This window comes from Sinocyclocheilus rhinocerous, unplaced genomic scaffold, assembly GCF_001515625.1.
Source record: "Sinocyclocheilus rhinocerous isolate Xijiao unplaced genomic scaffold, SAMN03320098_v1.1 scaffold147, whole genome shotgun sequence".
Lineage (NCBI taxonomy): Eukaryota > Metazoa > Chordata > Actinopteri > Cypriniformes > Cyprinidae > Sinocyclocheilus > Sinocyclocheilus rhinocerous.
This window is the reverse complement of record NW_015651498.1, coordinates 583,707-611,621: the sequence shown is the minus strand read 5'-3', so window position 1 is coordinate 611,621 and position 27,915 is coordinate 583,707. Positions and strand designations below refer to the sequence as shown.

Genomic DNA, 27,915 nt, shown 5'->3' with positions numbered 1-27,915 from the left:
ACGGAAGAGGTCTGACACAACAGGTTAGTTTATATACAAATCGTTTATTAGGTCACAGTGAGTACTGGTGTCGGGTCCGGAGGAAGTGATGGTGAGGGAAAGGTCCGTGAGAGAGTGCAAAGGATATGGAGAGTGGAGTAATCCGAGTCTTTGGCTTGATGGAGGCTGGAAGGGATACGGGGGAAGCACACACCTCAGCGATCCGGGAACTAGGAGATACAGGAGACACTTGGAGACGAGGAGACACTAGGAGGAACACAGGAGGTAAGTAATGCAGGAAGTATTCAAATGGAAGTAGTAGCAAAGTCATTGAGTCCTCTACGTGTAAACGAGACCGGACAGTGAGGGTGTCTGAGGTGTGTGCTTTTATGCAGGCTGGTAATGAGGTGCTTGATTGGTGACAGGTGCAGGTGCTCAGAACTCAGGTGAGAGGGATCGTTGTGATTGGGTGGTGGCGGAGCCTGGCCGATCTGTTACACAAATGTGTCCAACATTCATATGGTTTTCAGCAAAACTCGCAGTCAGCGCTCTGGAGTTGCTTGATTCTCCGTCTTGTCAACACACGCCTTGGGAAGAAGAATTGTGTAAAAACAAAACACAGGTGTTCTAAAAGACAGATATGTGAGGAATTTGAATGGTTTTTGTCTAGCTGAACTGCGTCGTGAGACATTCTCTGGAAAGGTTTTGATTTTGTGATGAGTTTATAGAATAATCGCTCAGAGATAGTATTTGTATAATCTGTCATCCTTTGTATGTACAGACATTGGAGATGCTCTGCCAAGTTTCTTTACCGAAGGCAGGATGGTAAATATTTAATATTGGAATTAGATATTGTGCTGGAATCTTTGTCTGAGATGTTTCTCTGAAAATTCCTTTGGAGAAACAAAAATAGACACAAACGAGACGATTGTTTACATACAGTAAGAGTTTAGAGCTGTGAAATGAATGTGGAGAGCAGCTCAGATCGTTCACTCCTGGAAGAGTTTGATGAGAAATAATGAATGAGACACGAGTTCATACTGAGATCTCTGACTTCTGTTTGCAGACTTTGGTACTGTGGCAAATATGCGCACAGTTTGAGAAATTGTTGAGATCTCTTCTGAGGAGACACTCACAGGCATATATATTTTCATTCATTCATTCATTCATCATTTATTTATTTATTGTTTTATTTTTTTCTTTATTTATATATATTATTTATTTATTATACTTTTTATTTATGAATTCTTTTTTATTGGTTTACTTTTTATTTACTTTTATTAAAAAAAAAATTTTTTTACTTTTATTTTATTTTTTTTTTGTTCAATTTTATGCATGTATGTATGTATGTATGTATGTTTCCTTTCTGTGGAACATTTCATTTTACGCCAGAACTGCTGAAAAATGCTTTTAATTAAAGCATCATGAAGTAGATGATTGTGGGTTCTACATACACAGCTGCCCATCTGATGTCAGACGTGTCTGTGTGTGTTTGTGTGTGTGTACTGATGTGGTCACATTAAAACCGTAAATAACCTTTATGCATCTGCACAGACATGACTACTTGGCCAATGCTTTGCAAGTGTGCATCTGGTTGTACACACAGTACTTAACATGCACTCTTATCTGTGCCATTAAATTAAATGTTGCATTATTCAAGTAGCTAGCCATAATGCAAAAATATTATTAATTATGTATTAATTATGTACAATATGCACATTCACGCTTGCATACATGTGTAGAGTTTGTTTCTGGCCTAGTGAGATCAGAAACCACAAATTTGTACCACAAATAATGAATGAAAATAGTTTCATTTACTCTCCCACATGCATTGATTTAAAAGTGAGCAGAGCAGCTGCAGATGTTTGAGCATAAACACAAATGATTCAAAGTCTGTGATATAGATTCACAGCAGGAGTTGAGTTTTATGCGAGATGCTCTAGTTTATTCGCTCGCTGCTTTGACTAATCGCTGCGGCCTGCGCTGGAGGATCTGTTATTAGTTTAGAATGGAAAGTTATGCTTTGATATCTGAATGTCATGAATATGTTTTGTCGTTGTTATCAGAAGGAGCGTAATCAAAAGCAATGCATGCACAGGGAGCGTGCAACTGGTGTACGAGAGGGTCGTCTTTGCAATCTGGTGAAGAACACAGCTGAATATCGTCCCATAATTCACGTGACAAAGTGTTAGAAATTCTTTGCATGGTTTTAAATGTGCTTTCGGACTGTACAGATCAGTTACATGAAGCGTTTATACCATTTTGACTTTCTTTATTTAAAACGATCCATCTGAAGATGTAGATGGGTTATAGAAATGCATTGGTGAATGTGAACAGATGTGGTTGATTATGGATTTTATGTGGCTGCAGTATTTCAAATGTGTCCGTCTGTTGGCTGTGACCCTCTTTATCTGCAGGCTTCTTTTAAGTGCACTACGTAGGCAGCAGGGGGCAGTGTGTATCTCCAGTGCACAGTAGCTACAGTGACAATAATGATGGATGAGGCACATTTTCTTCGTCTTAGCTTTTTGTTTGTCCATCAGTTTGTCAGTGTAAGAAATAAATCAGGAAGTCGGAGCTGTTTGTTGCTGAATCAGGTAATGATTATTGCACAGACAGAGATCACTAGTCTTTATGAAGGCGAGTATCAGTCTTACTGTCGCTCATTCTCAGGGTTAGTGATTTGAGTAAACTCCTAATCTTAAATTTTTCTGCACTATTTATGTTCCAGACATGAATGATTTCTTAAATCATGTGGTTTTTTTTGAGGAGACAGGTGATATTACTTTACTAAGCGATTGGATGTATGGTTGCTTTGGCTTAAGAGGAAATTGTGAGATTATAAAAACTTGGCTCTTTTGCCTCAATGCATTTGATATAATATATATATATAGATAACAATAGTATATGCACAAATAATATATACACTACTGTTCAAAAGTAACTTATGCTGGCAACGGCTGCATTTATTTGATCAGAAATACAGTAAAAACAGTAATATTGTCAAATATTATTACAATTTAAAATGACAGTTTTCTGTGTGAATATATTTTCAAATGTAATTTATTCCTGTAATTCAAAACTGAATTTTCAGTATCATTACTCCAGTCTTCAGTGTCACATGATCCTTCAGAAATCATTCTAATATGCTGATTTGCTGCTCAAGAGACATTTCTGATTATTATCAATGTTGAAATTTTTGTGTGAAAAAAATAAAAAATAAATACAATAAAAAAAATATATATATAAAAATAAATAAATAAATAATTGAAAATTAAACTTAATGTTAAAAAAATTATTTAGAGCAATACAAAATGAAAATTAAATACACTAAAAATATAAAATATGAAGAAATTTTCCTCAGTTTCTTCAGTAAGAATAAAAAAAATTCATACTGCAGAGCTTTTTATTGCTGAATTATTGTTCAATTATTTACAATATTAAACAATGGAAAACTGTCCTGCTGCTTCAGATAAGATAATAACATGATTTGGAGCCAGATGCTTCATGCCTTTGGCTTCTCTGATGAGTGTATTTATGTGCTGGACGGCTGTATCTCTGTGCTCTTGGTGACCCTGGTGACCCTGGTGATGCTATCAGGACGGTTTTCTTTGGCTCTGTCTGACCTGTACGATCCAACAGCTGTGCCAAACTTCGATACGGACCCCCGTCTGCACAGAAACACATTGACTTCAGGAGAGGAAGCCACACAATGCACGTCTGGAATGCAAACACACACAAATCTCTCAGAGTTGCACAGTTTGATTGGCATTGGCATTGGCACTTTTATTGGCATAAAAGGGTCTGAGCGATTGCTGGTGGTCAAAAATACATGTGTTTGATTGTTTTTCTGTTGCTATTCATTCTTTAGAAACAGTGTATAAGTATAAAGACATGGATAGAGGAGAAATAATGTAGTTTTTGCATAGATGTGACGGTTCTGACAGGTGGTTTGTGTGCATTTGATTCACATAGATCTGAACATGTGGCAAGGCACCGACCAGAAGTTGAACAGATTTTCTCAAGCGGTGGATGTTACGGACTGAAAAACATATATCATGTTTTATGTGTGTGTGTGTTTGTTATGTGTGCATATCTGCACATCTGTGTGTGTTTGGGATTATAGATGTATAACTTACAGAACCAGAAACATTCCCTGTGAATTCTTTTCCTGCAGAGGTTGCAAATGTTTAAAGAAATAGTTCATCCAAAAAATTAAAACTCATTGTTTGACTTTGTTTTCTTCTGTAGAACACCTAAAGGAGATGTGAAGCAGAAATCTGTTAAAGGAATAGTTCAAAAATGGAAATTGACTCAGCAATGGATCCTCTGCAGTGAATGGGTGCCGTCAGAATGAGAGTCCAAACAGCTGATAAAAACATCACAATAATCCACAAGTAATCCACACCACTCCAGTCCATCAGTTAATGTCCTGTGAAGCCAAAAGCTGTGTGTTTGTAAGAAACAAATCCATCATTAAGATGTTTTTAACTTTGTTGTGAGTCCTCTATCCATAATATTGTTTTCTCCCGTGAAAAAGTCTCATCTGAATCAGGAGAGAAATCTGCACATATCAAGCACCATTTACAAGAGAAAACAGTCTAAAACAGTTCTAAACAAATATGTCAGTGGATTTTGATGTGAGAGACAACAGGGAATGGACTTTTTCAATGGATGAAGCATTATTATGTATTATGGAGTCTTTTTTTGGCCAGAAATTAACGCTTGCGTACATGTGTAGACAGTTTAAAGTTAAAAACGTCTTGATGGATTTGTTTTTTACAAATGTAGCTTTTCGCTTCACAAGACATTAACTGATGGACTGGAGTGGTGTGGATTACTTGTGGATTATTGTGATGTTTTTATCAGCTGTTTGGACTCTCATTCTGACGGCACCCATTCACTGCAGAGGATCCGTTGCTGAGCAAGTGATGCAATGCTGCATTTCTCCAAATCTGATGAAGAAACAAACTCATCTACATCTTGGTACATTTACATTTCAGCAAATTTTCATTTTTGGGTGAACTATTCCTTTAAATTTCAGCTTGGCATGTTGTTCGAGTTAGAGTGGTGAGTTTGAATAGACGAAAATGAATTAAAAGATCAGCTGGTTCTTTGTTTGTGGTTGGTTCTGTTTGTGATGTCATGCATAGCTTTATGATGTATTGTTCTTTTGACAGAATGACTCTGTTGGTGAAACAAATCTGTTGTAACACAAAGGAATCGTGTCTGAACATCATCCAACATCAAATTCCTGGCCAGTTTTCTTTCATAACCTCCTGACAAAGCACATTTTGTGCAAAACCGGAAACTAAATTTAAACATCACATTGTCTCAACACAAACTGCGTCTGAAAGTTATGCTCCAGAAGAACAGAAGGATGAAACTGTGTCTCTCACAATAACAACGGTTTGCTTTCAGATTCTGGAGAACTGATTTTAACAGAATGAGCATGTTTACTTGTTACAGAATATTTTGGGGGTAAACTTACACCACTGACAGCAGGCGAGCCACATTTTTCTTCTATAGCTCAAGGTCATTGTTGTGAATGTGCTACAAGAATTACCCATTTAATGGCTGCTTCACATATTATAAGGCAAGTTTACTTATAGTACGTTTCACATATATGGTGGTAATTTTACATCATAAAAGTAATTAAAGAAGATATGTAATAAAAAAATGAAATTTAATTTTGAAGTAATTTAAGAAAATTATTACTAAAAAAATGGTAAAAAAAAAATGAATGGGGAAAAAGGAAGCAAAATGAAATTGATTAAAATACATTCAAAAAAAAAAAAAAAAGCGTAAATCACAAGATGCATTTAACATGCATTTAAATGTAATGCAATGAAAATACAGAATTTGAGAATTCACAACTTATAGTTAAAATGCAATTTAATAAGGTTTTATAAAAAATGTATAATAAATATTATGTATATGTAAAACCACTTTATTAATAGTATAACTAAAAATGTCATGTAATTTGGTTTTTATAAGCATTTTAACCCTCTCTCAGTCTTTAAATTAAGCTGTTTTTTGCTACTGTACCTTCAGTAAGTACCTTATATATCAGAGGAATTCAATTAAAGGCCCAAAAGGTCCAGTCTATTTCTATAGACAGGCGAAATATAGTTCTGTCATGACAACTCTCTGAGGGTTTGGCATGTTAATGTACATGACAATGTTAATGTATTTGGTCTTGGCGGAATAGATCTGCTATGCTGCTGCTGTTACAAGAGAAGTACCGAGACTTGCTACTGCCAATACATCCACAACATGCTGCTGTAAGCATGTAAGAAATACTGCTGCTGCACATAAAACACATATGAATAACCCCCATATAGCATACATGAATCACTAGAACCAATCAGCTGTGCCATGTGATAATGGTGTCATAGGTCAGATTGAGTTAGACCTATCGGACTGCGCCATCTAGAGTTTCATGCCAGAACTCTGTATATATCTAAGATCTATATTTCATTCCCAGTGGAGGTTCGGACAATACGATTTTGGAATAGTTTTACTTACATTTCCATTAGGGCAGCAATAGTCCTTCGTAAAAGGGAAGAAAAAAAATCCTTCACAGTCAAAATAGCCATTACAGATGAGGTTATTGGCCCCGATGAGATGTCTTCTCATCTGAGCCCAATTGTATAAGAATGTTAAAAGGTAAGATCAGATGTTTTGAGTTTAGTAAAGCATAAAAATGCCATATGTTTGCAGATATTTAGGAAACATGTTAAGTTCACATACTTGTTTAACCAAAAAACAATGCTACAGCCAGTTGTTTTTCTTTGAAATGTGCATTCCATGTCGGAATGTGTGTTTTTGTTTTGGTCTGTGTGACTCCACCCACTGCCATTTTACCCAATACCCGTTGGTTGATCAAATGATTATGAGGTGATGATAGTGAGATGAATACTGTGTCGGTTATTAAATGAGCTATGTTTGTACACCCTCCTCCAAACCCCATGTCTCCGTCTCCGTGCAGATGTGTGGCCTAAAGCAGGACCCCTGACTGAAGAAAACGCTGCCATTCCCGCAGGGTGTCTCTTTCAAGTCCTTGACCAGCAGGTCGGCCTCGGGTCATGAAAGGGGTCGTGACCTCTTACTGAAAGAATGTGGTTCATCTCCATTTCCTTGTTGATGTTTCAGTCTGGATATAGATGATTGTATGTGCAGGCTGACATTATGAATTACTCACCTGTCGATCATTTTATTTTCATTGTGGCTGAATATAATGGAAGACATAGATTGTTTTAACATATTGACAGTGTCATCTAATTTGCAGGAGTGAAGGAAGCATCACCCATTTTCCAACATTTTATTGGATAAATTGTATCCATCTCATATTCTTTGTTGTCATCCTTCACCAAATATCCTTCTTTGGTACTTTTAATCTATTTAGTGATGATTAAACGTCGGTAACACTTTATAATATGGTTGTAGACATTAGCCATTAGTTCATGCAATAATTAACATGAACATGAACAATGAACAATACTTCTGCTGTATTTATTAGTTAATGTTCAATACTAAATTTTACATTAAAATGAATGAATAATTAATGAATTTGACTAATGAGTTGTAATGGTGTGATCTCCTCCGGCCGCAGCTCCACTCACTGATTCATTATGTTTATTTCCTCCTCCAGCACACATCGCTCGGCTCTTCAGGGGCCAATTTGTTGTGGCGAGGATTTTATTGAAATAATGTTTTGGGAAACCGACAAAACGATTTTCTCATAAACATCTCCATGTGTTTGAGTGTGAGAGCTGGATATATGGGGTGTAATGGGGAGGATGGTTAAACATCTGCATTGAAACCTGAATGAATGGCGAAGCCTCTCGCTGTGAGGTTGGTTGGCCTGTTGAAGGACACAATTTTCCAGCTATTTCATTTTTTTCTGATTAACTTAAAGTGGTTTGAGGCCAATCAAATGCCAAAACGTCCCTCTCCATCCCATTTAGATGATTTGTGTCCACTGGAAAAAAAGAAGTGGTTTTGTTGGACATGGGAAGAAAACACTTAATGCTCCTTTTTGTAACGAATGAGGTTCTGGACTTCCTTGAAATTGTCTTTAAGGGATAGTTCACCCAGAAATGAAAATTTGTTCTTAATTTACTCACCCTCAGGCCATTCAAGATGTAGATGATTTTTTTTCTTCAGTACAATAGTAAAGAAGATTTTTAGCTGAAACCGTGGTTTGTGATTCTTAAAATGCAAGTCAGCAGCTGCCCGTTTTTGAGAATAAAAAAAGCATATCAAGGAGCACAAAATTAATACTTGTGGCTCCTGATGATATATTGAGGTCTTATGAAGCGAAACGATCGGTCTGTGCAAGAAACTGAACATTATTTACAACATGTAATCCAGAGACTCTGGCAAACAGGGAAATTCGATTCTTTTTCGCGAACTGGTTCTTTCGGGCAGTTCGTTTCTATAAACTGGTTCAATTCACTAGTTCATTTACGTAATCACACAATAACATAATGTATACGTAATTACATTATTTATGCACCCAATAATGATGTGAAACATGGATGTTTTACATGTCTAAAGCATATAAAGTGAATAAACTTGTCTTCATCAGCTCACCTTTTTACATAAACAGTGAGAGACCATAAAAACTTCATTAAAATGCTCGGTTCATGCATGTGCAGATCACGGGATTATCGGTCTTTGGTCGAACTGTTTTCTCAGTTCAGTGACTGTTGGAGGAACTGGAGCGCTGAATGAGTTCATCATAGGATCATATACGCTGGTATTTTGGCTCATTTTGAGTGGGAGTGACTGTCACCGAAAGTGAGTTTTGATTGAGTATCATGCAGATTACAGGTAATAATGTTGTAAATAATATTCAGTTTCTTGCACAGACCGATCGATTCGCTTCATAAGACTTCAATATATCGTCAGGAGCCACAGGTATTAATTTTGTGCTCCTTGATATGCTTTTTTTAATTCTCAAAAACGGAAAGCCGCTGACTTGCATTTTATGAATCACCGAGGACCACGGTTTCAGCCAAAAATCGTCTTTACTGTCCTACCGAAGAAAAAAAGTCACCTACATTTTGGATCACCTGAGTTAATTTTTCGGTGAACTATGCCTTTAAGGAGAATCTTTGAATACAATTGGAAAAGCATAATGCTTTTACTATTTCTACAGGTAATATACACATGTGTGCTTGTACTTTCTCATACCCAGAATGCACCAAACCCTCTGACCGTACATGCAACAATGTGCTCATAGAGTAAAAAGATATGGAAACTGACAGACGGCCAAGGTGACAGTTTTCATATGAGCACTTTCCCATGAAACTCAACTGGCGGTCCAGATTTCAGTAGCTTCAACTAAATAATCAAAAAAACATTATTGTCAAATCCTGTTAAAGTGAAGAACAGCTAAATGTGTCTTTCATTACACATATGATTTATTCATTGGCAGCAGACTGTCATGGGCACAACCTCTTTTTATAATGACTATGTTGGGACATTTTTAAGACAGAAAGATGGAAAAAGTATAATATGTTTTAGTATGGCAATGAATTTCCACCAATACCCACTTGTTGAAACCTCAGATGACCTATGCAACGAGTTTGTGAGTCTTTTTGGAGTCTGTCTCTACATACAAAAAAACATTAATAATAAACCTGAAATGTTATTTGTATTTTATTTTAAAACGTATATAAATATATACTTTTAGCAATAGTAACAGTGATGTTTAGTTTAGCACACAATCCTGTCAGTTGTTCATAATGCACCCTCATGCATATAGGGGTGAAGTTTCATAATTGGTCTGTTTGAATATGTTCACGTGTCTCCAAATTGTAAACATTTGGAAAAGATTGTCCAAACTGTTGCATCTGTAGTTCAGACTGTAATGTGTTTGTTCTCTCTCGCTGTCAGATGTAAACGAGTGTGAAGAGACTAATGGAGGGTGTGAAGCTCTGTGCTGTAACACCATCGGCAGCTTCTACTGCAAGTGTCCCGCAGGTCAGGAGCTCAGAGAGGATGGCAAGACCTGCCAGGGTGAGTCCCATCTGCTCTCTGTCTCTCTCTGTTTCTCTGCAATTCATGCTTTTTCATCAGACAGATACTGTCAGCAAAGATGGCGCTCTCACCAAAATGCCAGTCAAACTCATTGCATGTGGGTTCTATTTCCTGTTTGTTCCATTCAGCTAGGAAAGTCAGAATTTACAACTTCCTACTTGGAGAAGTGGAACAGAATGTCACTTAATGCAGAAATCTAGAACAGAATCTAGATGCATAATAATCAACCTACCTGTATTTAGCAAAACGTTTGCAGAGACAGATTTGCAAAATACAGACATCCTCAACAACTGGTAGCATTGCAAACCTTCATTTATCAACCAGAATTTGGTTTCCAGGAGATGCCTTAGATGGCAATCAAAGAAACTGGAATCTTTTTCTGGAAGCCTGAAATGTCAGATTTGCCAGCAAATTTTTTTTAACTGTGGGTTGTCTGGTTTTCAGCAGAGATGCTTTGGCATGATCGATATTTTCCCCATGTTCAGGACAACTGTACAAAATAACACCAGTTGCTGATTGCATTTGCTTAAAGGGGTCATCGGATGCTAAATTCACTTTTGTTGTTGTTTGAACATAAATGTGTGTTGGAAGTGTGTGTACACATCCACCCTATAATGATAAAAATCCACCCAGTGTTTTTTTTTAAATCCCTATTTTAAAATACCCTTTCTCAAATCAGGCTGTTCTGAGATTCCTGTCAGAATGACGTAGTTCTGCACAGGCCCCTCCCCCGATAGTTGATTGACAAGTCCGTCTTACCTTAAGACCCGCCCTGAGTGAGCTGAGAGCTGTCCGCCATTATGTCGACTCCGGTGCAGGGGAAGACAAGAATGTCTCCGATTAAGCGATTGAGGTGTTCTGTTGTTGGATGTAATAATGAATATAGCAGTCATCATTTACTCCCGATATCTGAGCCGCTGAAGACGCAGAGGATTAACGTTACTTTCGTTTTTGAAAGGAATGCGCCGATCCCTGATCTGCCTAAATGCATTTAAGTTCGCGCGAATCATTGTGATCCAGCTTCATATACAGAAGAAGTGAGTATAAGGGTTTTTTTATGAATCTTTGCAAATCGCCTTTCCTAATATGTGTTAGTTAGCAAGTTTCGCGGCTGAAGTTTACAGTCTGCTCATCGCCCCACGGAAGAGAGGGGCGGGGTCAGCAGAGCTTATTAGCATTTAAAGCAACACAGACTAGAACGGCATGCTGAAAACAGAGCTGATTTTGACAGGGTAAAAAGAGTGTTTTACACTACCATTGAGAAATTTTAACCAAAGTATGTTTTAGACTTTTCATTAAGACCCTAAAGAATCATATCAACTTGTGGAAAATGGGCATCCGATGACCCCTTTAAGTGTTCTTATTCAGCATTTTAACAGATAGTACATGTAGAGGAACAACTGAACTGAACAAATTAGATGGCAGTTATCACTGTTACTGTCATTAGCGCATGAGAACAGATGTTATGACTTTAACTTGTGACTTAGATAGATAGATAGATAGATAGATAGATGATAGATAGATATATAGATAGATAGATAGATAGATAGATAGATAGATAGATCTGAGACATGCCTCTGTGAGATTTATTCATCTTTCTGATGTTTCAGATATTTGTATTCATCCTACAGATGGTTTAGCTCTTGTAACTCTTTCATATTAAACCAAATCCTGCTTCACATATTTTATATGTATTTGAATGCCAGAATATACAGGCTGTGGTGGTTTGGTTTCATGCACATGTATATATGGCAACAAATTGTCATATTTTGTGATAAAATCATTAGATAATTGACCAATTTTAATTATGTAAAGGAACAGGATTATCAGAAAAATATTGGACAACTGAATACAGCAGTTATCTATTCAGAATCAAGTAGTCTAGAGAGCCATACAATAATAATCCTTTTACATGACTTCATGGTAGACAAAATTAGAACAGCAGAATTAATTCCACTCAAAATTTACATTTTGATTGCATTCATGCATAAGTGTTGTGAAGTACATGAGATGCAGACATGAAAGGAGGAGAGAGTGAGTCAGGGCAGGGAGGGAATAAAACCTGCTGTTTCAGTCCGTCTCTCTCAGACTGCTTGAACTTTCATTTGACATTTGCTGCTTTTACAATCATAGACACGTCAGATATTTATGATTCAGTATCTGGTAAATCATGACAGGCTGGTTCATGTTTTGTCTCGTGTGTATTGGACTTAATTTTCATGCAGTTGATCTGGCCTATTATTCTGGCTATTGGCATCATTTGGGACACTGCCATAGGCTACACTGTTTCCATGGATACCACCGATTCACTATGGGATACCAGAGACCAGGTGAGAACATTTATTGGTCCATTTAAACTGAGGACTTCCACCTGAGCTGTCCTGCATTAGCGTCTTGTAATAGTTTCTGTATTGTTAAGAAATATAATGGAATAGTTGTTCCATATATTAGTCTAGAAATAATTGTAATATTTAAATCTATTAATTTATACATTTCTTATATATAATAGTATAAAAATTTTTGGCTTAGCTGATTATATTATATTATATTATATTATATTATATTATATTATATTATATTATATTGTTTTATATTATATTATATTATGTTACATTGTTTTATATTATATTACATTGTTTTATATTATATTACATTTTCTAATAATTATATCTTCATTTATTTTCTAATAATTACATTTGATTTCAGTTTTATTTCAATTAATGAAAACAGTTTTTAATAGTTTTCTTTTTAGTTATCCAAAACTAAATATATATAACAGTGTTGGGTAAGTTACTCTAAAAAACTCTTAATCAATTACTAGCTACTAATTACATTTTCAACAGTGTAATTAGATTACTGTACTGATTATTCTCTCTAAAAAGTATTGCATTACTTGTTACTAATTACTTTCAATGTTCCATATTAACCTCGACCAGTTGAACAATACAAGGATAGACATGAAACTGCTCTTTTAATTCTTTCAAATAAATAATATCAAATTGCATACATTTTTCTTGAACTGACCAAAGTATTTGAGAAGGTTTCAATAAAAACATACTTTTAAACATTAGATATTAAAATTTGATGTTAAATCCACTATTGCTTTATATAGAATTGTTTTATAGTTTTATATTTAATGGAGTTACATCAGAAGTAACTGTAATTATATTACAGAAAAAATTTTCAAGGGAAAAGTAATTAAATTACAGTAATTAGTTACTTAATAATGCATTACACCCAACACTGTATGCTTATTACCTTTGTCTCTTATGAAATTCAAATACAAATTAAATTAATTTAAAAAAAAATTTAAATACATATAAATTCTGAAGAAAATGTGGGGGGTTCTTGCCGCAGCCCACCTCCAAGTCTGTAAGATGTTTTGATCTTTCAATTAGTAAAATGATTAGCAAGCATCAGATATGATTTCCATGATTAGAATGTCTAAAACATCTTGTTAACAGTATAAGGTCGTCTGTCATCAGTGTTTTCGAGGCAGTGCAGAACACAGTCAGGAACTTCCTCCGCTGACTCAGCGTGCCGCTCGCCTCGAGCTACATCTATAAACACTGTTTAGCGTTCCAGAGTGTTCAATAGAAGCCAAACCAAATTCCCCACCGATGAGGGGAAATGTAACTTTGTAATTTAATTAAAACCCCAACCAAACAGCAGTGTAGATGGAAAGTCAGCTCGGGTCTGCCAGCTTTCCTGGCTGGAGACACTATGCTGGCACAGGCATGAATCAGTGGCTCAGAATCAGCATGCATAGTTGAAGTATTACTAAAGCGTGTGGGTCATTCTGATTCCAGTGACGGATGAACCAGAACTAACCTTTGAAACGCCAAACCAGATTTTGGAGTTCAGAAGGCTGCAGTAATCAGTCAAATTGGTGAATATTGTGTTTTGGCGACTGTGTTTTCGCATGTGCTTTCCAGGCTATTATAACCAGAATCTGCGGTGATTTGCTGAAAGATGCCACATCAGTGGGAAATTAAAAATCAAAAGACTGTTCAAGAAGTCAATTCAGTTCGAGGTTTGTTTGATGTTCTTAGCATTGGAATTGAATTGTTTCAAAAACAAAAAAAGAAAGAAGACAAAATACATACAGTTTATCGTGGTCTTCAGATTCAGGAAGTCTTTATCCCCAGCTCTTAATGCATCAGTAAATGTTCGAACCTTTTGCAATAGTTTGAGTCCCTCAGTTGTCGTCATCGTAAAAAGATAGATCTTCAAATCATAGTCACTGCTAGGAAGGGTTCAAAAATGATACAATAATAATAGATAAAAAACACTATAATATAAAATAGTAATAATATTATAAAAAAGGTATTAAGAATCAAGCGTATCTAAACTTTTGAAGGGGGTCATTTTTTATAAATTCAGCTCTTATTTTGTCTTGTGGACTATATGCAAACATCTTTTATGTAAAATATCTTATTCCAGACAGTGCTAAATCATTTGTACGATCCCTCTTATTTTAGTAAAATAATAATTTCAATAAATAATTTAGCAGATAGCCGTAGCGATATGTATATTGCGATATGTACATTCGCGATATTTCGATAATTTCGATATATTGCACAGCCCTACTTTGCAGGAAGCCTGTGATTATTGAGGCCTCCTGGCATCTCAGTCAGTAATTAAGATTCCACGATAGGTAAACACTCAGCTGGTTCCCATTACCGGTCGACTTTATGTACTGTTTAATGCCAGCTATCCTTTAGTGCCATGGATACTTTCATAGACTCAAAATTGAGCTCAGCTGGTGAAGTATATAAAAAGATTGTTACCAGATTTAAATAACTTCTTTAGTCAAACTTCAACTAAAGATGTTTTGTCCGAGCATGATTTGATCAAACTCGCACATGAATCTTTGTAAAGGAAAATTGTATATTCCATTTGGCTCCTATTACAGAATTACAGCTATCAATGTAAAACCGGCCAATGAAAACGTCTCCTGAGGTGTCATGTGTCATGAGGTGACAGAAACACAAAGCTGGTCATTAGTATATTATAGGTCAAAGGTCGCTCGAACACAAAGCTCATGTGTTCGTTTTGGAGTCAGTGGCGCTTGCGTTGGCGGCGTCTTGCAGGTTTTGTTTGGAGAGAAAGCAGCGTAAGGCTAAAGAGACCTGCTGTGGGATCGTATGGATCTAGACAGTCGTAACTGAGTGATTTTTAGGATTTTTTCCCTCTTAGCAGGAGAGGACACCCGCAGGAGCAGTCAAATCAACAAGAGTCGACTGCCTGTGCGTTTCATGTTAGTTTACTCTGAATCAAGCAGCAAAAATGTGGCAGAAACATTTATTTCTGAGCTGTGACTTACAGTGTTGGGAAGCTTCTTTGAAACTGTAATTTCTCAAGATGCATGTTAAAGTAAATGTTGCTTGCATCTTGAGAAATTATAAATATTTGTTTACTTGAAAGATATTTATATTCAAATAATAGTATATTTACATATAGGTGGCAATGATGTGAACAGATGAATTTACACCAAGTCCAACAACACTGTAAAAAAAACAATTTTTCGAAGTTGTAAAAACAATAAAGATTAATGGCGTATGTTTTACAAGAAAGTATACTATTTTAGTTTGTCTACTTCAAAATTTCATATTTTCAATCTGTTACTTGCTGTTTTTTTTGTAAATATTTGTGAAATTTAATAGCAATTTCTGAGTGAAAGTGTGTATCGTGTAAACAATATAAAACTATTGTATAACTCATGTAAGCAATCTGTTTTGAAAAAATTGTGCATACTGTAAATTACATCACAGGGCCATGCTATACAAGATGTTTAGAGGTCTAAAAGGCCTAGATTAAAAGAAGGCTTAAACGTTTATTATTATTGTGAATACATTAAATACAGAAAGTGAGCAAAAAGTGCTCCTTTTAATGTAATCGCTACAGCTGCTGTAATATAATGCTCAGTGCTGCAAATTGCGCTGTAATGAGAAGCCTTTAACGGTCTTCAGACAGAACGTGAACACAAGCACGACACATAAATATTATTCCACCTGTTACATCAAATATTAGCGGTTCACCCGCGGGTACCCGTGCATGTGCAGGACTCTGATCCAGCTCTCGCTGTAGCTGAGTAAAAAGAAGAAACGCTTTAAATTATGAAACATGAAGACAATAAACACTCGACTCCGACAATGTGTAGGTTATCTGTGTTCTTCAAGCCATCTCAGGTATTTTCATAATAATTATGAATATATACAATCCAGCATACCTCAAGTAAACAAGGTTTGGGTTAATCAGCCGAGAGTTCATGGTGTAAGTGACGGTAAGTTAACCTTGCTTTCTGGAATACACCCCTGGTTTAGAAACGCTTCTCATTACAAGGGCAGTGTAATGAGAAGTCACAAGTGCGTATTGAACCGTGGATATCGGTTCAATATTATATTGAGAATTGTGGCATCCCTAGTATATACATACATACATATATAAAATGACCATCTGATACTTTTCCAGTTTCCCTTGCATTTTTTGTGAGTTTACATTCATGAAGTCAAGCGACGTGGGAAAGACATTTTAGTTTGGGGATAGCAGCTGTGCCAATGAAGCATGTCTGTCTGAAAGCTGATCTCAGAGCAGTAACAGTGTCTTTCTCAACAGGCCGTGACTCTATTAGCTCTGATCTCAGTGGGCAATGTTGCTTCAAAAGCCACAAAACTGTTTGAGAACCTACAACATTTCAATGAACCGTGAATGTACTTGTTTTCTCTTTTTTGTGATTTGTTCTTTATCTTGATGTGAAACAAATGACCACTTCACTTTGTTTATTTGTAATCTCACTGCTTGAGTTTGTACATAAGGAGTTTGTTATTTATTTACTCCTGGTGTCCGACGTTTTTCCCAGGCCAGCAGATTTGAATTTGGACCAACTGATTTAGTGTGCAGAAATTAGAGGTGAATTAAAGACGTACTAATACCAGGCCTTACCTGAATCTGTTGAATGTTTCATAACACAGTATTAAATTGTGTGTTAATATGTTCTTCCGCAGATATTGACGAATGCCAGGTGCATAACGGTGGCTGCCAGCACAAGTGTGTGAACACCAGGGGTTCGTATCACTGCCAGTGTAACGCTGGATCTCGACTGCACGTGGACAGGCGCACATGCATCGGTAAAACACACACGCAGCCAAACCAAACCTAACCAAACCTGCCCAGGCTCATGTTACACCCCAAAATCACAGGATATAAAATTGGTATATCTGGCTGAAAGTAGTGATGGGAAGTTCGGCTCTTTTCAAAGATTCGGCTCTTTTGGCTCGGCTCCCTTAGAAGAGCCGGCTCTTAAGGCTCCCAACTGGCTCTTTATTTAGTATCACTCTGAGCCTTTTATTTTAGCCCAATTTAGCAATTGTGAATGGTTTGTGTGTTGGTAAGCAATTTTTTATTCATTGTTTTCATAAAAGCCTTATTTTTATGCAGTTTTTTTCGTTACAAAAAAAATAAAATACACAGATACTATTATTTAACATTTTAATAAAACTTTAATTGAACAGTTGAACACAGAACCACAGCAACTACAGACAACAAACAAATAAAGGCAAAAGTCTTAACATTAAGACACTTAGTCTTTAGTGCAGGTTGGCATTCAGAAATATCAGATGCTTCAACTTGGATGTGCTGATGCGATCTCTCCTCTCTTTGATTATTTGTCCTGTTTTTGAGAATACTCTCTCTGAGGAGACCGATGTTGCAACAATGCAGTGTCTTCCAACCTTAACGCTTGCATCCGGCTCCCCCGTCTCTCTTGTTGCTCTGTGTACCTGGCCTATACCACTACACTTGCTATCTTCAGAGCTTAGGTGCATTCGACTTTACGCAGCGCTGTGCAGATCGATCAAATTCTGACTTGAAGCAGTGCATGCCGGTTAGAAATTTTGTCCGACTTGAGACGGCGCCGACGCCACGTGACTGTCATGTGTAGCATCAAAGTACCGCGAGAGCGATTCGAGAGCAGCCGGTTGACTCAGCCGCCGCAGTTTCTCCAGAGCGACTGCAGGAGCCCTGATGACGACACCGCTGTTTCACGATTGGCCAGATTCACCGAATGACAACGATCACGTGTTTCGGGTTTATTCTAACCTTTTCAATTCCAATAATGGCTACAAATCTGTGTTTTTAGAACAGTAAAAGTTTTTTTACTGTAGTCGCACTGTTATATTGAGTCATGTTTATCATACAACACTGAATGTCTCTTTCACAGAATAGTATGATCCTAGTCTGTCCTCCCATGTGATTAGCTGCATGTGTATTTTTAATTTTTTTGTAACGAAAAAATGCATAAAAATAAGGCATTTATGAAAACACTAAATAAAAAAAAATTTGGTTACCAACACACAAACCATTCACAATTGCTAAATTAGCCTAAAATAGAAGGCTCCGGCTGAAGATTTGGCTCTCGCCGACGGAAGTCGGTTCTTCTCGTTCGCTACAAAGAATCGGCTCTTAGAGCCGGCTCGTTCACGAATGACACATCACTAACTCAAAGGAAATGAAGCCTGTTTTTAGGACCATTAAGACTGAATTACTGTGTTTCGGCAAAAGTTGGGATTGCGTTTGATTCAGACATAAACAAGAAATTTCCCCTTTCTAACCTATATTTATAAGAGCAAAATATATCTATCATTTTATCCACCCATCATCCATCCATTGTTCTATCACCATTGCATCCATCCATCCATCCATCATTCTACCGTTCTGTCCATCCATCTATCATCCACCCATCATCCATTCATTGTTTCATCATCATTCTATCCATTCATCCATCCATCCATCCATTTATCATTCTATCGTTCTATCTATCATTTGCCCATCCATCCATCCATCCATCATTCTACTGTTCTGTCCATCCATCTATCATCCACCCATCATCCATCCATTGTTTTATCATCATTCCATCAATCCATCCATCCATCAATCTATCATTCTATCCATCATTTGCATATCCATCCATCCATCCATTGTTCTGCCGTTCTATCCATCCATATATCATCCACCCATCATCCATCCATTGTTCTATCATCATTCTATCATTCCATCCATCCATCATTCCACCGTTCTATCCATCATTTGCCCATCCATCAATCATTCTACCATTCTGTCCATCCATCTATCATCCACCCATCATCCATCCATTGTTTTATCATCATACCATCCATCCATCCATCCATCCATCTATCATTCTATCCATCATTTGCATATCCATCCATCCATCCATCCATCATTCTACCATTCTATCCATCCATCTATCATCCATCCATCATCCATCCATTGTTCTATCATCATTCTATCATTCTATCATTCCATCCATCATTCTATCATTGTATCCATCATTTGTCCATCCATCATCATTCTAGCATTCTATCCATCCATCTATCATCCATTCCTTATTAATCCATCCATTGTTCTATCATCATTCTATCATTCTATCACACCATCCATCCATCCATCCATCATCATTCTATCGTTCTATCCATCATTTGCCCATCCATCAATCCATCCATCCATCCATCATCATTCTATCATTCCATTCATCCATCCATCATCCATCATTATGTTGTTCTATCTATCCATCCATCCATCATTCTATTGTTCTATCCATCCATCCATCATCCACCCATTGTTTTATCATTATTCTGTCATTCTATCCATCCATCCATCCATTGTTTTATCTATCTATTCATAATGTAATTGACTTTAATAAAACAGGTTCATTTGTATGTTACCATCTGAAAATAATTTTGATTTAACTGACGTAATGTATTGTACAGTGTAATCCTCCTCTTAAGGTAAAAAGTGAGAGAAAGAGAGAATGACGGACAGTTAATCAAACACACAAAGGGCAGAAGAAGGAAGCGGAGAGTACAATTACAGAACAAATTGCGTTTCTGGCATGAATCTGTCTGCTGTATGTGTGCTTATAGAGATTGATTTATAATTGAGACGTTTGAAGTGATTTTCAATGCGTTCCTTCGTTCATGTTTTGGTTGGTTGAGTCATTGATGTTCCTGCAGCAGGAGTCATTTGAACTCAGGAACTGCTAGAGTCAAACACTTAACGAAGAGTCTTTCCTTTATTATGACTGGTTTGATCTTTAAATTGAACAATAACAGCTTAGTGTTGTCTTCTCAAAGCTTCTCCACCAGTCTGTCTGTCTGTCTGCATGTGTTTAGCCATCCACTCCTGCAGCGTTGGGAACGGCGGCTGTGAGCATTTCTGTGTCCAGCAGACAGCGGGTCATTTCCAGTGCCGCTGTCGACCCGATTACAGACTCGACGCGGACGGGAAACACTGCAAATGTGAGTCTGACCACACTGATGTTCAACTGCAGGACTTTCCCATGAGCATTACAGATGTCTGATGGTAGCATGAGCTTGACGACATATTTACCATCACAGTTTTACAGCACTTGTTGACTTAAGCGAAACTAAAATGCAAAGCACAGGTGGAGACAGGCTGAATGTGTTACAAGCAAATGAGACGTGTGTAGTTTATCTATTTTGTTATTATGGAGCCTCTTCCACTTAATACCAGCAAATAAATGTTCTTTAAAGAATATAATGTGTATTCCTTTAAAAAGCATTTATTTGTCATGTTCAAAACATTCTTTTATTTTTTTTTCTGTGGAACAAACAGAGATGTTAGGCAAATTTTCATGCTTTTCTTTACACATAACAAACATAAGGGCTTTAAAGCTCCTAAATGGACAAAACACCATAAAGGTGGTCAAAATTGCATTACAAGTTTGTTTAACAGTGTGCACATATGATAAATAATCTCACAAAAACATGCCCAGGTCACATTGCACCCCATAATAATAATAATAATAATAATCAATTTATTAATTAATAAATAGTAAATTTTATATATATTTAATATATATATATATACACACACACACACACACACACACACACATTTTTGTCATATATATATACAGTATATATATATATATATATATATATATATAAATATATGTATATGTTTTTGTCATATATATGTTATATATATATTTATATAAACAGTAGTTAAGCAAAGTTATTATATGAACTTGACTTGAAATCATATGTAGTACTTTTATGAAGCATCTGTGCTGCTTTTTTGTCCTTTTGACATTCAGCATAGTCAAACAGGTTTATATCAATATGAAGGAAAATAAATGATGTTTTTGTTTGTTTTAATAGTTTCAATTGCATTCATTAGCAATGAATAAAGATAAAGCTTGACTGTAATGATCTCCACACACAGATATGAATGTGTTTGCTCTGATTAACAGGTCATAGTGGAGCTGTTTTTTGTAAGGTTGAAGCATTTATTAAACATCATTGACACATAATGCATGAAAATTTCAATTCTCAGATGATTGAATATGCTGATAAGTGTCCTAATGACAGATAATTTTAACTGTACAAGTAATATAAAACATTCTTTTTAATGTCTTATTGTTCGAATGTATTTCAAGCCAAATAATTTCATCCTTTGAAGTTCCCAAAAAATCACAAGAACTGCTCAAGGAGATTTAGTGGAAATATGATTTTGGTCTTTGTGATGAAGTTGCCCTTTGATTCACTTGATGACACAATATCACAAACCGGTGACTTCAGCAGGGACATGTCTTTGTGTCTGGTCTCTGAGGTCATCTGGAGTTGAACACAGACGTGTCTCGCTCTGATGAAGGATCATGATTGCAGAATAATTTCTGCCATTCTGTTTCTGTAAAAGTGTAATTGTTGGCTGCAGACAGATCGTTTCACTGCAGCTGTTGGACGGACAGAAACAAGTTGAACACACTGAGTATGTGAGAGGAGCAGCTGGATGAGGAGGATGGGAAATGAGTGTAACAAGATGATAAATCTCACAAAAACATGTCCAGGTCACATTTCACCCCTAATAATAATAGTAATAATAGTGATGATAGTAAAATTACATCTATTTTTATGACCAGTGTTTCTTCTTTACATTCCATTATTTTTCAAATAAAAGGCAAATCATCATTAAAAAGGTATGTGTGGGAAACATTGTATTACGATTTTATGACAATTTGAAAAGAAAAGTTTCTGAATGCAAATTGCATTGCAGTGCATACTAGACATGAAAAAAAAAACATTTTAATGTATGTATTACATAAAGGAAATTATGCCTATTTTTTGTACCAATGAAGGATAATGATATTTATTTATTTATTTGTTTGTTTTTGCATTCAAACATTTTTCCTGGGAAATAAGTCACATTTTCTTCTCAAATTCTCATTAAAATAGTAATATTATTGTTTTTGTATAGTTTTAATTTTTTTGTTTATTTTATTTTAAATTGCCATTAATGGCAGTTTAATAGATACTTGCAAATTAAAATGCAATTTAAAATACATTTCACATGATCTTACTGTTACAGCAAGGAGAATGGTGGAGAAAATGTGCCTGTTTGGGGTTTGGGGGGGTGAGGGTGGGGTTCACCCAACAACCTAATAATGGCATTAATAGTAAAGCTGTGACACAGTCTGTTGTTCTGTCATCAGTGTTGAATCCGTGTGCGGAGCGAAACGGCGGTTGTTCTCAGGAGTGCCGCAAGGATGGAGATCAGGCCCGCTGTGGATGTCGTCCAGGTTATCAGCTGGCTGAAGATGACAAGACCTGTGAAGGTAAAATGTACCTGGATTGTGACCTATATTTAGTGTAGATTGTAGCGTTTGTGTCAGATGCTTATAGAATAGAAACCTGATATGACATTACTGTTGCACTGGTCATCATGTCTTCATACTCAAATGATCTTTGAAGTGTAGTGTAAGTGTTTGTGTGTTTGTGTCTGTGTTTTTTCTTTGTGTCAGACATTGATGAGTGTCAGACGGGCCAGGCGGACTGCGCTCACGGTTGTCGTAACACTATGGGATCTTTCATGTGTGTGTGTCCCGCCGCCTATGAGTTGGGTGTTAATGGCAAGCAGTGCTATCGTGAGTATGATCTGAGTCTGGACCGACCCCATCAGATTCCATGCAACATGTCTCACATATGTAGCAAAAACAAGAAAAAGCCCATTAAATAATTAGTTTTTTGTTTGTTACTTTCTTTCAGAGTGTAAACAAATAAATAATGTGCATATATTATGCAAATATAATATGCACACACGTGTGTGTGTTTGTGTGTGTGTATGTATACACTAATGAATAGAATAGTATAAAATACATCAGTATATGAATAAATATGTGGATAGAATCATGCAGGGTGTAATTTATTGCACATTGAATAGAATAATATAGAATGTAACACAATAGAATAGAATACAATGGGTGTGAAATATATGTATATATGAAAATGTCCTGTGGTTATTAAATGCTTTTTTAACTCTATATACGTATACACACATACAGATGAATATAGAAAATAGAAAAAATAAAATGCACATAGAATAGAAAGAATAACACATTTTTAGCAATATTAAATTATATCGAATTATTACATTTCAAACTATTATAAAAATAATATTATCTATCTATATATACATACACACACACACACAAAGTTCGATAAAGATTTTTTTGTTTAACATTTTGTTTTTTAGTGGATTTTATGGTACTATATTATATTTATGCAAAAGTTTTTATGCAATGATCCATTTATTAACTGTTAACCACTCTTTGAGTATAGACCTGAAAATTTAATTTCCATCTTAAACTGTTGTAAATCTTGAATGAATTGGAGCACAGACGTAAGTTTGGTATCTTTTTTGAAGAAGAAACATGGCAGATTATTGCCGAAGTGAAAAAAAGTCAAATTTAAAAAAGTTGAATAAGTAAAATTTTATTATTATGAAATATGCACATAAATACTATTTTAAAAAAATTATATTCAATTTACATTTTTCAAAACTGCAAGAAAATCAAGGGCATACATCTAAAGTTGCGTTCCAGATATCTGGTGGATATTTGGGCGCAGTACCAACCGTTTCCACTGATGAAATTAATTTCCATTCCTTTTCAATGTGCTGTTTTCCACTCTCAGGTATCGAGATGGAGATTGTAAACAGCTGTGATCATAATAACGGCGGTTGTTCTCATCACTGCGAACATTCAACCAATGGACCCGTGTGCAGCTGTAACCAAGGATACCAGCTGGACGACGACCACAAGACCTGCATCGGTAAAGGAAACGAACGTGACCATTTCCTGTTTTGCTGCACAAGCACAGTATCCGAGTGACGTCAAGGTGTGTGTTTTCATCTGTTAGATATAAACGAGTGTGTAGACGGCAGCTCGTGTTGTGAGCACGACTGCACAAACTATCCTGGAGGTTACGAGTGTTACTGTACAGCCGGATATCGACTGAACGCTGATGGATGCAGCTGTGACGGTATGACACTCAAAGTGAGAGAGAGAAAAAAAAGCATTTGCAGTGATTTTCAGTGATTTAGGCATCTAGATCCAGAAATGCGTGTGCTTACAGATATAGATGAGTGTTTGGCTGCAAACGGAGGATGTGATCACACGTGTCAGAACAGCGCCGGATCCTTCCAGTGCTCCTGCAGACGCGGGTATCGTCTCGATGAAGACAGACACTCATGTATATGTGAGTCTTCAGCCTGTCATGAACCTGTTTTCTTTTCATAATCATTTTTAATACAGAACAATAAATGAATTATGAGCTCCTTTAAAACAAATAATACATTTAATACATACAATACAAATAATGCATGCAATAAAACCAACTTTTACTGTATATGAGAAATTCATCAAATAACGGAAATATTCTGTCCGCTAGAATGATTTTAAAGAAGTGCTTCAAAAGCAATTGTTAAAATAAATATTAAATAATATTTATTATAAATATTATTTAAAATTATATTATATTATATTATATTATATTATATTATATTATATTATATTATTAGAGCAAAACAAGGGAAATATTCTGTTCGCTAAAATGATTTTAAAGTGCTTCAAAAACAATTGTTCTGTTTTTAAAATATATATTTTAAAATATAAATTTAAATATACACAATCATTCTGGTTTTAAAATATATTTTAAGATGATTTTTATATTATATTATATTAATAGATCAAATAAAGGAAATATTCTACACGCAAGAATGATTTTTAAGAAAGGCTTCAAAAACAATCATTCTAGTTTTAAAATATATATTATATAATATATTAATATATTTTATTAATACATCTATTTGTACTTGTTTTTAATTACTTTTCTCCTGATTTATTTCAAATTAGACTTCTAACAAAGACTTTCTGAATTGTTAACTGACTCATTGTGGTGAAGTGATGTAATGTAAAAGCCTAATTTAGTTTAATCAAGGTCATTTCATCATGTTAACAGCATTTTGCAGAGACTTGATCAGAAGGCCACGATCAAATCTCTATTCCTTGACATATGAAAAGTATTTTAAAATGGATAACATGATTCTATTTGTTAAGAGTTCTCAAGATATTAAATGGACGATCATCAAAAACGGAAGATTTTTCACCCAAATTGCAGATATTCAAGTATAGTTTATGTAATGTAACATTATTGACAGTGGTGCACATAAGTGCTCATGTGCGAACCGACACGGTTGACAGCTCTTAATGCACAGTCAGCGTTTTAGATCGACTAACTGTAATAATGTATACAAATCCATTTGAAATGAAAGCATAAATCTAGGCTATACGCTGTCGGTTTCATAGCAAATACACAAAACTGGCATTTCATTCACTGGCACGCTTCACTCTGCAGCGCTAAAACTGGCAGTGCATAGACTTACTTGCCGACAACCCACCAAAATAAAAGCTTGCTGATTTTAGGTTTGAAAATGTTGAAAAATCATATACAAATTAAAAAAGTAAAATATTATATATTAGCATTGCATTTTTAAAGTGTACTATAAAATAATTGTATTTTTATTTAATAAAATATTATATATTAGCATTGCATTTTTAAAGTGTACTATAAAATCATTGTATTTTTATTTAATACTCTTTTTTATTTAAAAATATAATAGTATTATCACACTTTATTATTATTACTAAATAAAGTGCAATAATACTATTATTATTATTACTGTTACTTATTTTATTTTTTATAGTAGGGTCAACACTATGTGCAGTGTGAGCACCAAACCGAATCTTCAGGTGCTCTCATGAGAACCAGACCGAAAAACGTATGTGCTCCATATAGTACATTTGAAGCAAGCGTGAGGCTTAATGAAAGCAACTGTGTGTGTCAGTGCTGCAGGAGTCGGTGGAGGCGTTGAGCAGTGGTCAGACGGTGGACAGACCTCAAGCTCCGCTCACCATCCTGCAGGACTATGAGCAGATCCTGGAGCGATACGACGACTACGAGGACGACACAGGAGAACTGCGCGCTGAGAGCACCATAACTGAGAAATTCAGTAAGAAACACATTCTGTCATTCTGTTCTGCGACGTTATTTCAGTTATCAAAAAGGTTTGTTTTATGGTTTTAGTTAACTGTAAGAGCCCTGATGCAAAGTAGCTCTTGTCTCATCTGCTCTGTGCAGTATGTTTGAATGATTCGTTCGGCTTCGACTGCAGTCTGTCGTGTGAGGACTGCGCTAATGGAGGAGTGTGTAACAAACACAGAAACGGCTGCGACTGTCCTGACGGATGGACGGGACTCGTGTGCAATGAGAGTGAGTTTCTCTGAAAGAGCCACAACCGAGTACTCAGCCGGATCAGGGATATACAATACATTCATATGAAACGGAAAACTCAGGTTTGATTGCGTCAACCGAAAAATGATTTCACAGGTGGAGAAAGATTTTTTTGTTGTTTGGTATAATGACAAATCATGCTCTATAAAACCAGAGACATTTGATAAGATGTAAAGCCTGACATATGAAATATTAGTCAGAAAAAACAAATTTTTTGAAGTGGAACAATTTGTTGAACCTTTAAACAAAATCTGATCTTTGCATATGTGTTTTTGTTGAGTATCTTATTTGATACATCAGGCTTTTATGAATTATATAATATGATATACATGTAATGCGAATATGGATCTCATACTATTCAGAGGCTGAAAATGAGCGAATTATGCAATTTGGTGCAGATGTTACTATTTATATGGTCAAAAAGTAAGATGAAATTCTGATAGATTGTTGTAAATGAATACTTACATAAAATGCATATGAATATCAGTTGTCACTCTATATCTCTCAATAATATTTAATAGTCTTAATTTTAGTAAGATGATATTTAAATGCTTTGATTTATGATCAAAGATCCGTAGTTTTAAACATAAAATGTAATGTAATACAATACAGTATGAAAGCCCGTTTCCGCAACTGAATAAAAAATAAAGGTAATTGCGAGTTTTATAACACAATTCTGACTTTTTTCCTCAGAATTGAAAGTAATAAAGTCAGAATTGTGTATATAGTTGCAATTGTGTGTTACATACCTGTCAACATTTGTGTACCAAAATATGGGAAAGGGGGAGGGGGGGCGGAGTCAAAAGTAACAATTATTATATTATATTATTATATTATTTTATATTAATTTAAACAATTATTATCAAACTATTATATTCATTTAGTAACATAAATATATCTTAGTGTAGGCTGTATCTTTAGAGTTTTATAATTCATTATCTTTTTGTCGATCCACCAGTTAACATTTACAACTGTGTGTTTTCTGCGTAAAAATAAAGGTCGTTTTTGGCTTTGGTCTAAACATTGAGCAGAAGGGCTTATTGAAAAATGCTAATTCATTCTCTGCCAGCAGGTGGCGCTTTTTGCCAAGAATATAGCCGTTTCTCGGTAACCGCAGTAAACAAAGCAGCACAGCACCTGACTTTGAAACTTGCAGCGCTCATATTTAATCAATTGAAACGTTGCCTTTTGAAGTGTAAGCTATATCTCAATTTAC

At 35.7% G+C, this 27,915-nt stretch overlaps 1 protein-coding gene across 1 annotated transcript in view; it reads left to right on the top strand.

Annotated features, from left to right (window-relative positions):
• Positions 1 to 27,915, top strand: part of LOC107712944 (multiple epidermal growth factor-like domains protein 6) — an 88,682-nt gene that overhangs the window by 42,438 nt on the left and 18,329 nt on the right. Inside the window, exons 5-14 of the mRNA XM_016518344.1 lie at positions 9,886 to 10,008; positions 17,037 to 17,159; positions 20,220 to 20,345; positions 22,562 to 22,684; positions 22,871 to 22,993; positions 24,042 to 24,179; positions 24,267 to 24,389; positions 24,483 to 24,605; positions 26,254 to 26,418; positions 26,547 to 26,678. Coding sequence (XP_016373830.1) covers positions 9,886 to 10,008; positions 17,037 to 17,159; positions 20,220 to 20,345; positions 22,562 to 22,684; positions 22,871 to 22,993; positions 24,042 to 24,179; positions 24,267 to 24,389; positions 24,483 to 24,605; positions 26,254 to 26,418; positions 26,547 to 26,678 — 1,299 coding nt within the window. The remainder of the gene's footprint in view (positions 1 to 9,885; positions 10,009 to 17,036; positions 17,160 to 20,219; positions 20,346 to 22,561; positions 22,685 to 22,870; positions 22,994 to 24,041; positions 24,180 to 24,266; positions 24,390 to 24,482; positions 24,606 to 26,253; positions 26,419 to 26,546; positions 26,679 to 27,915) is intronic.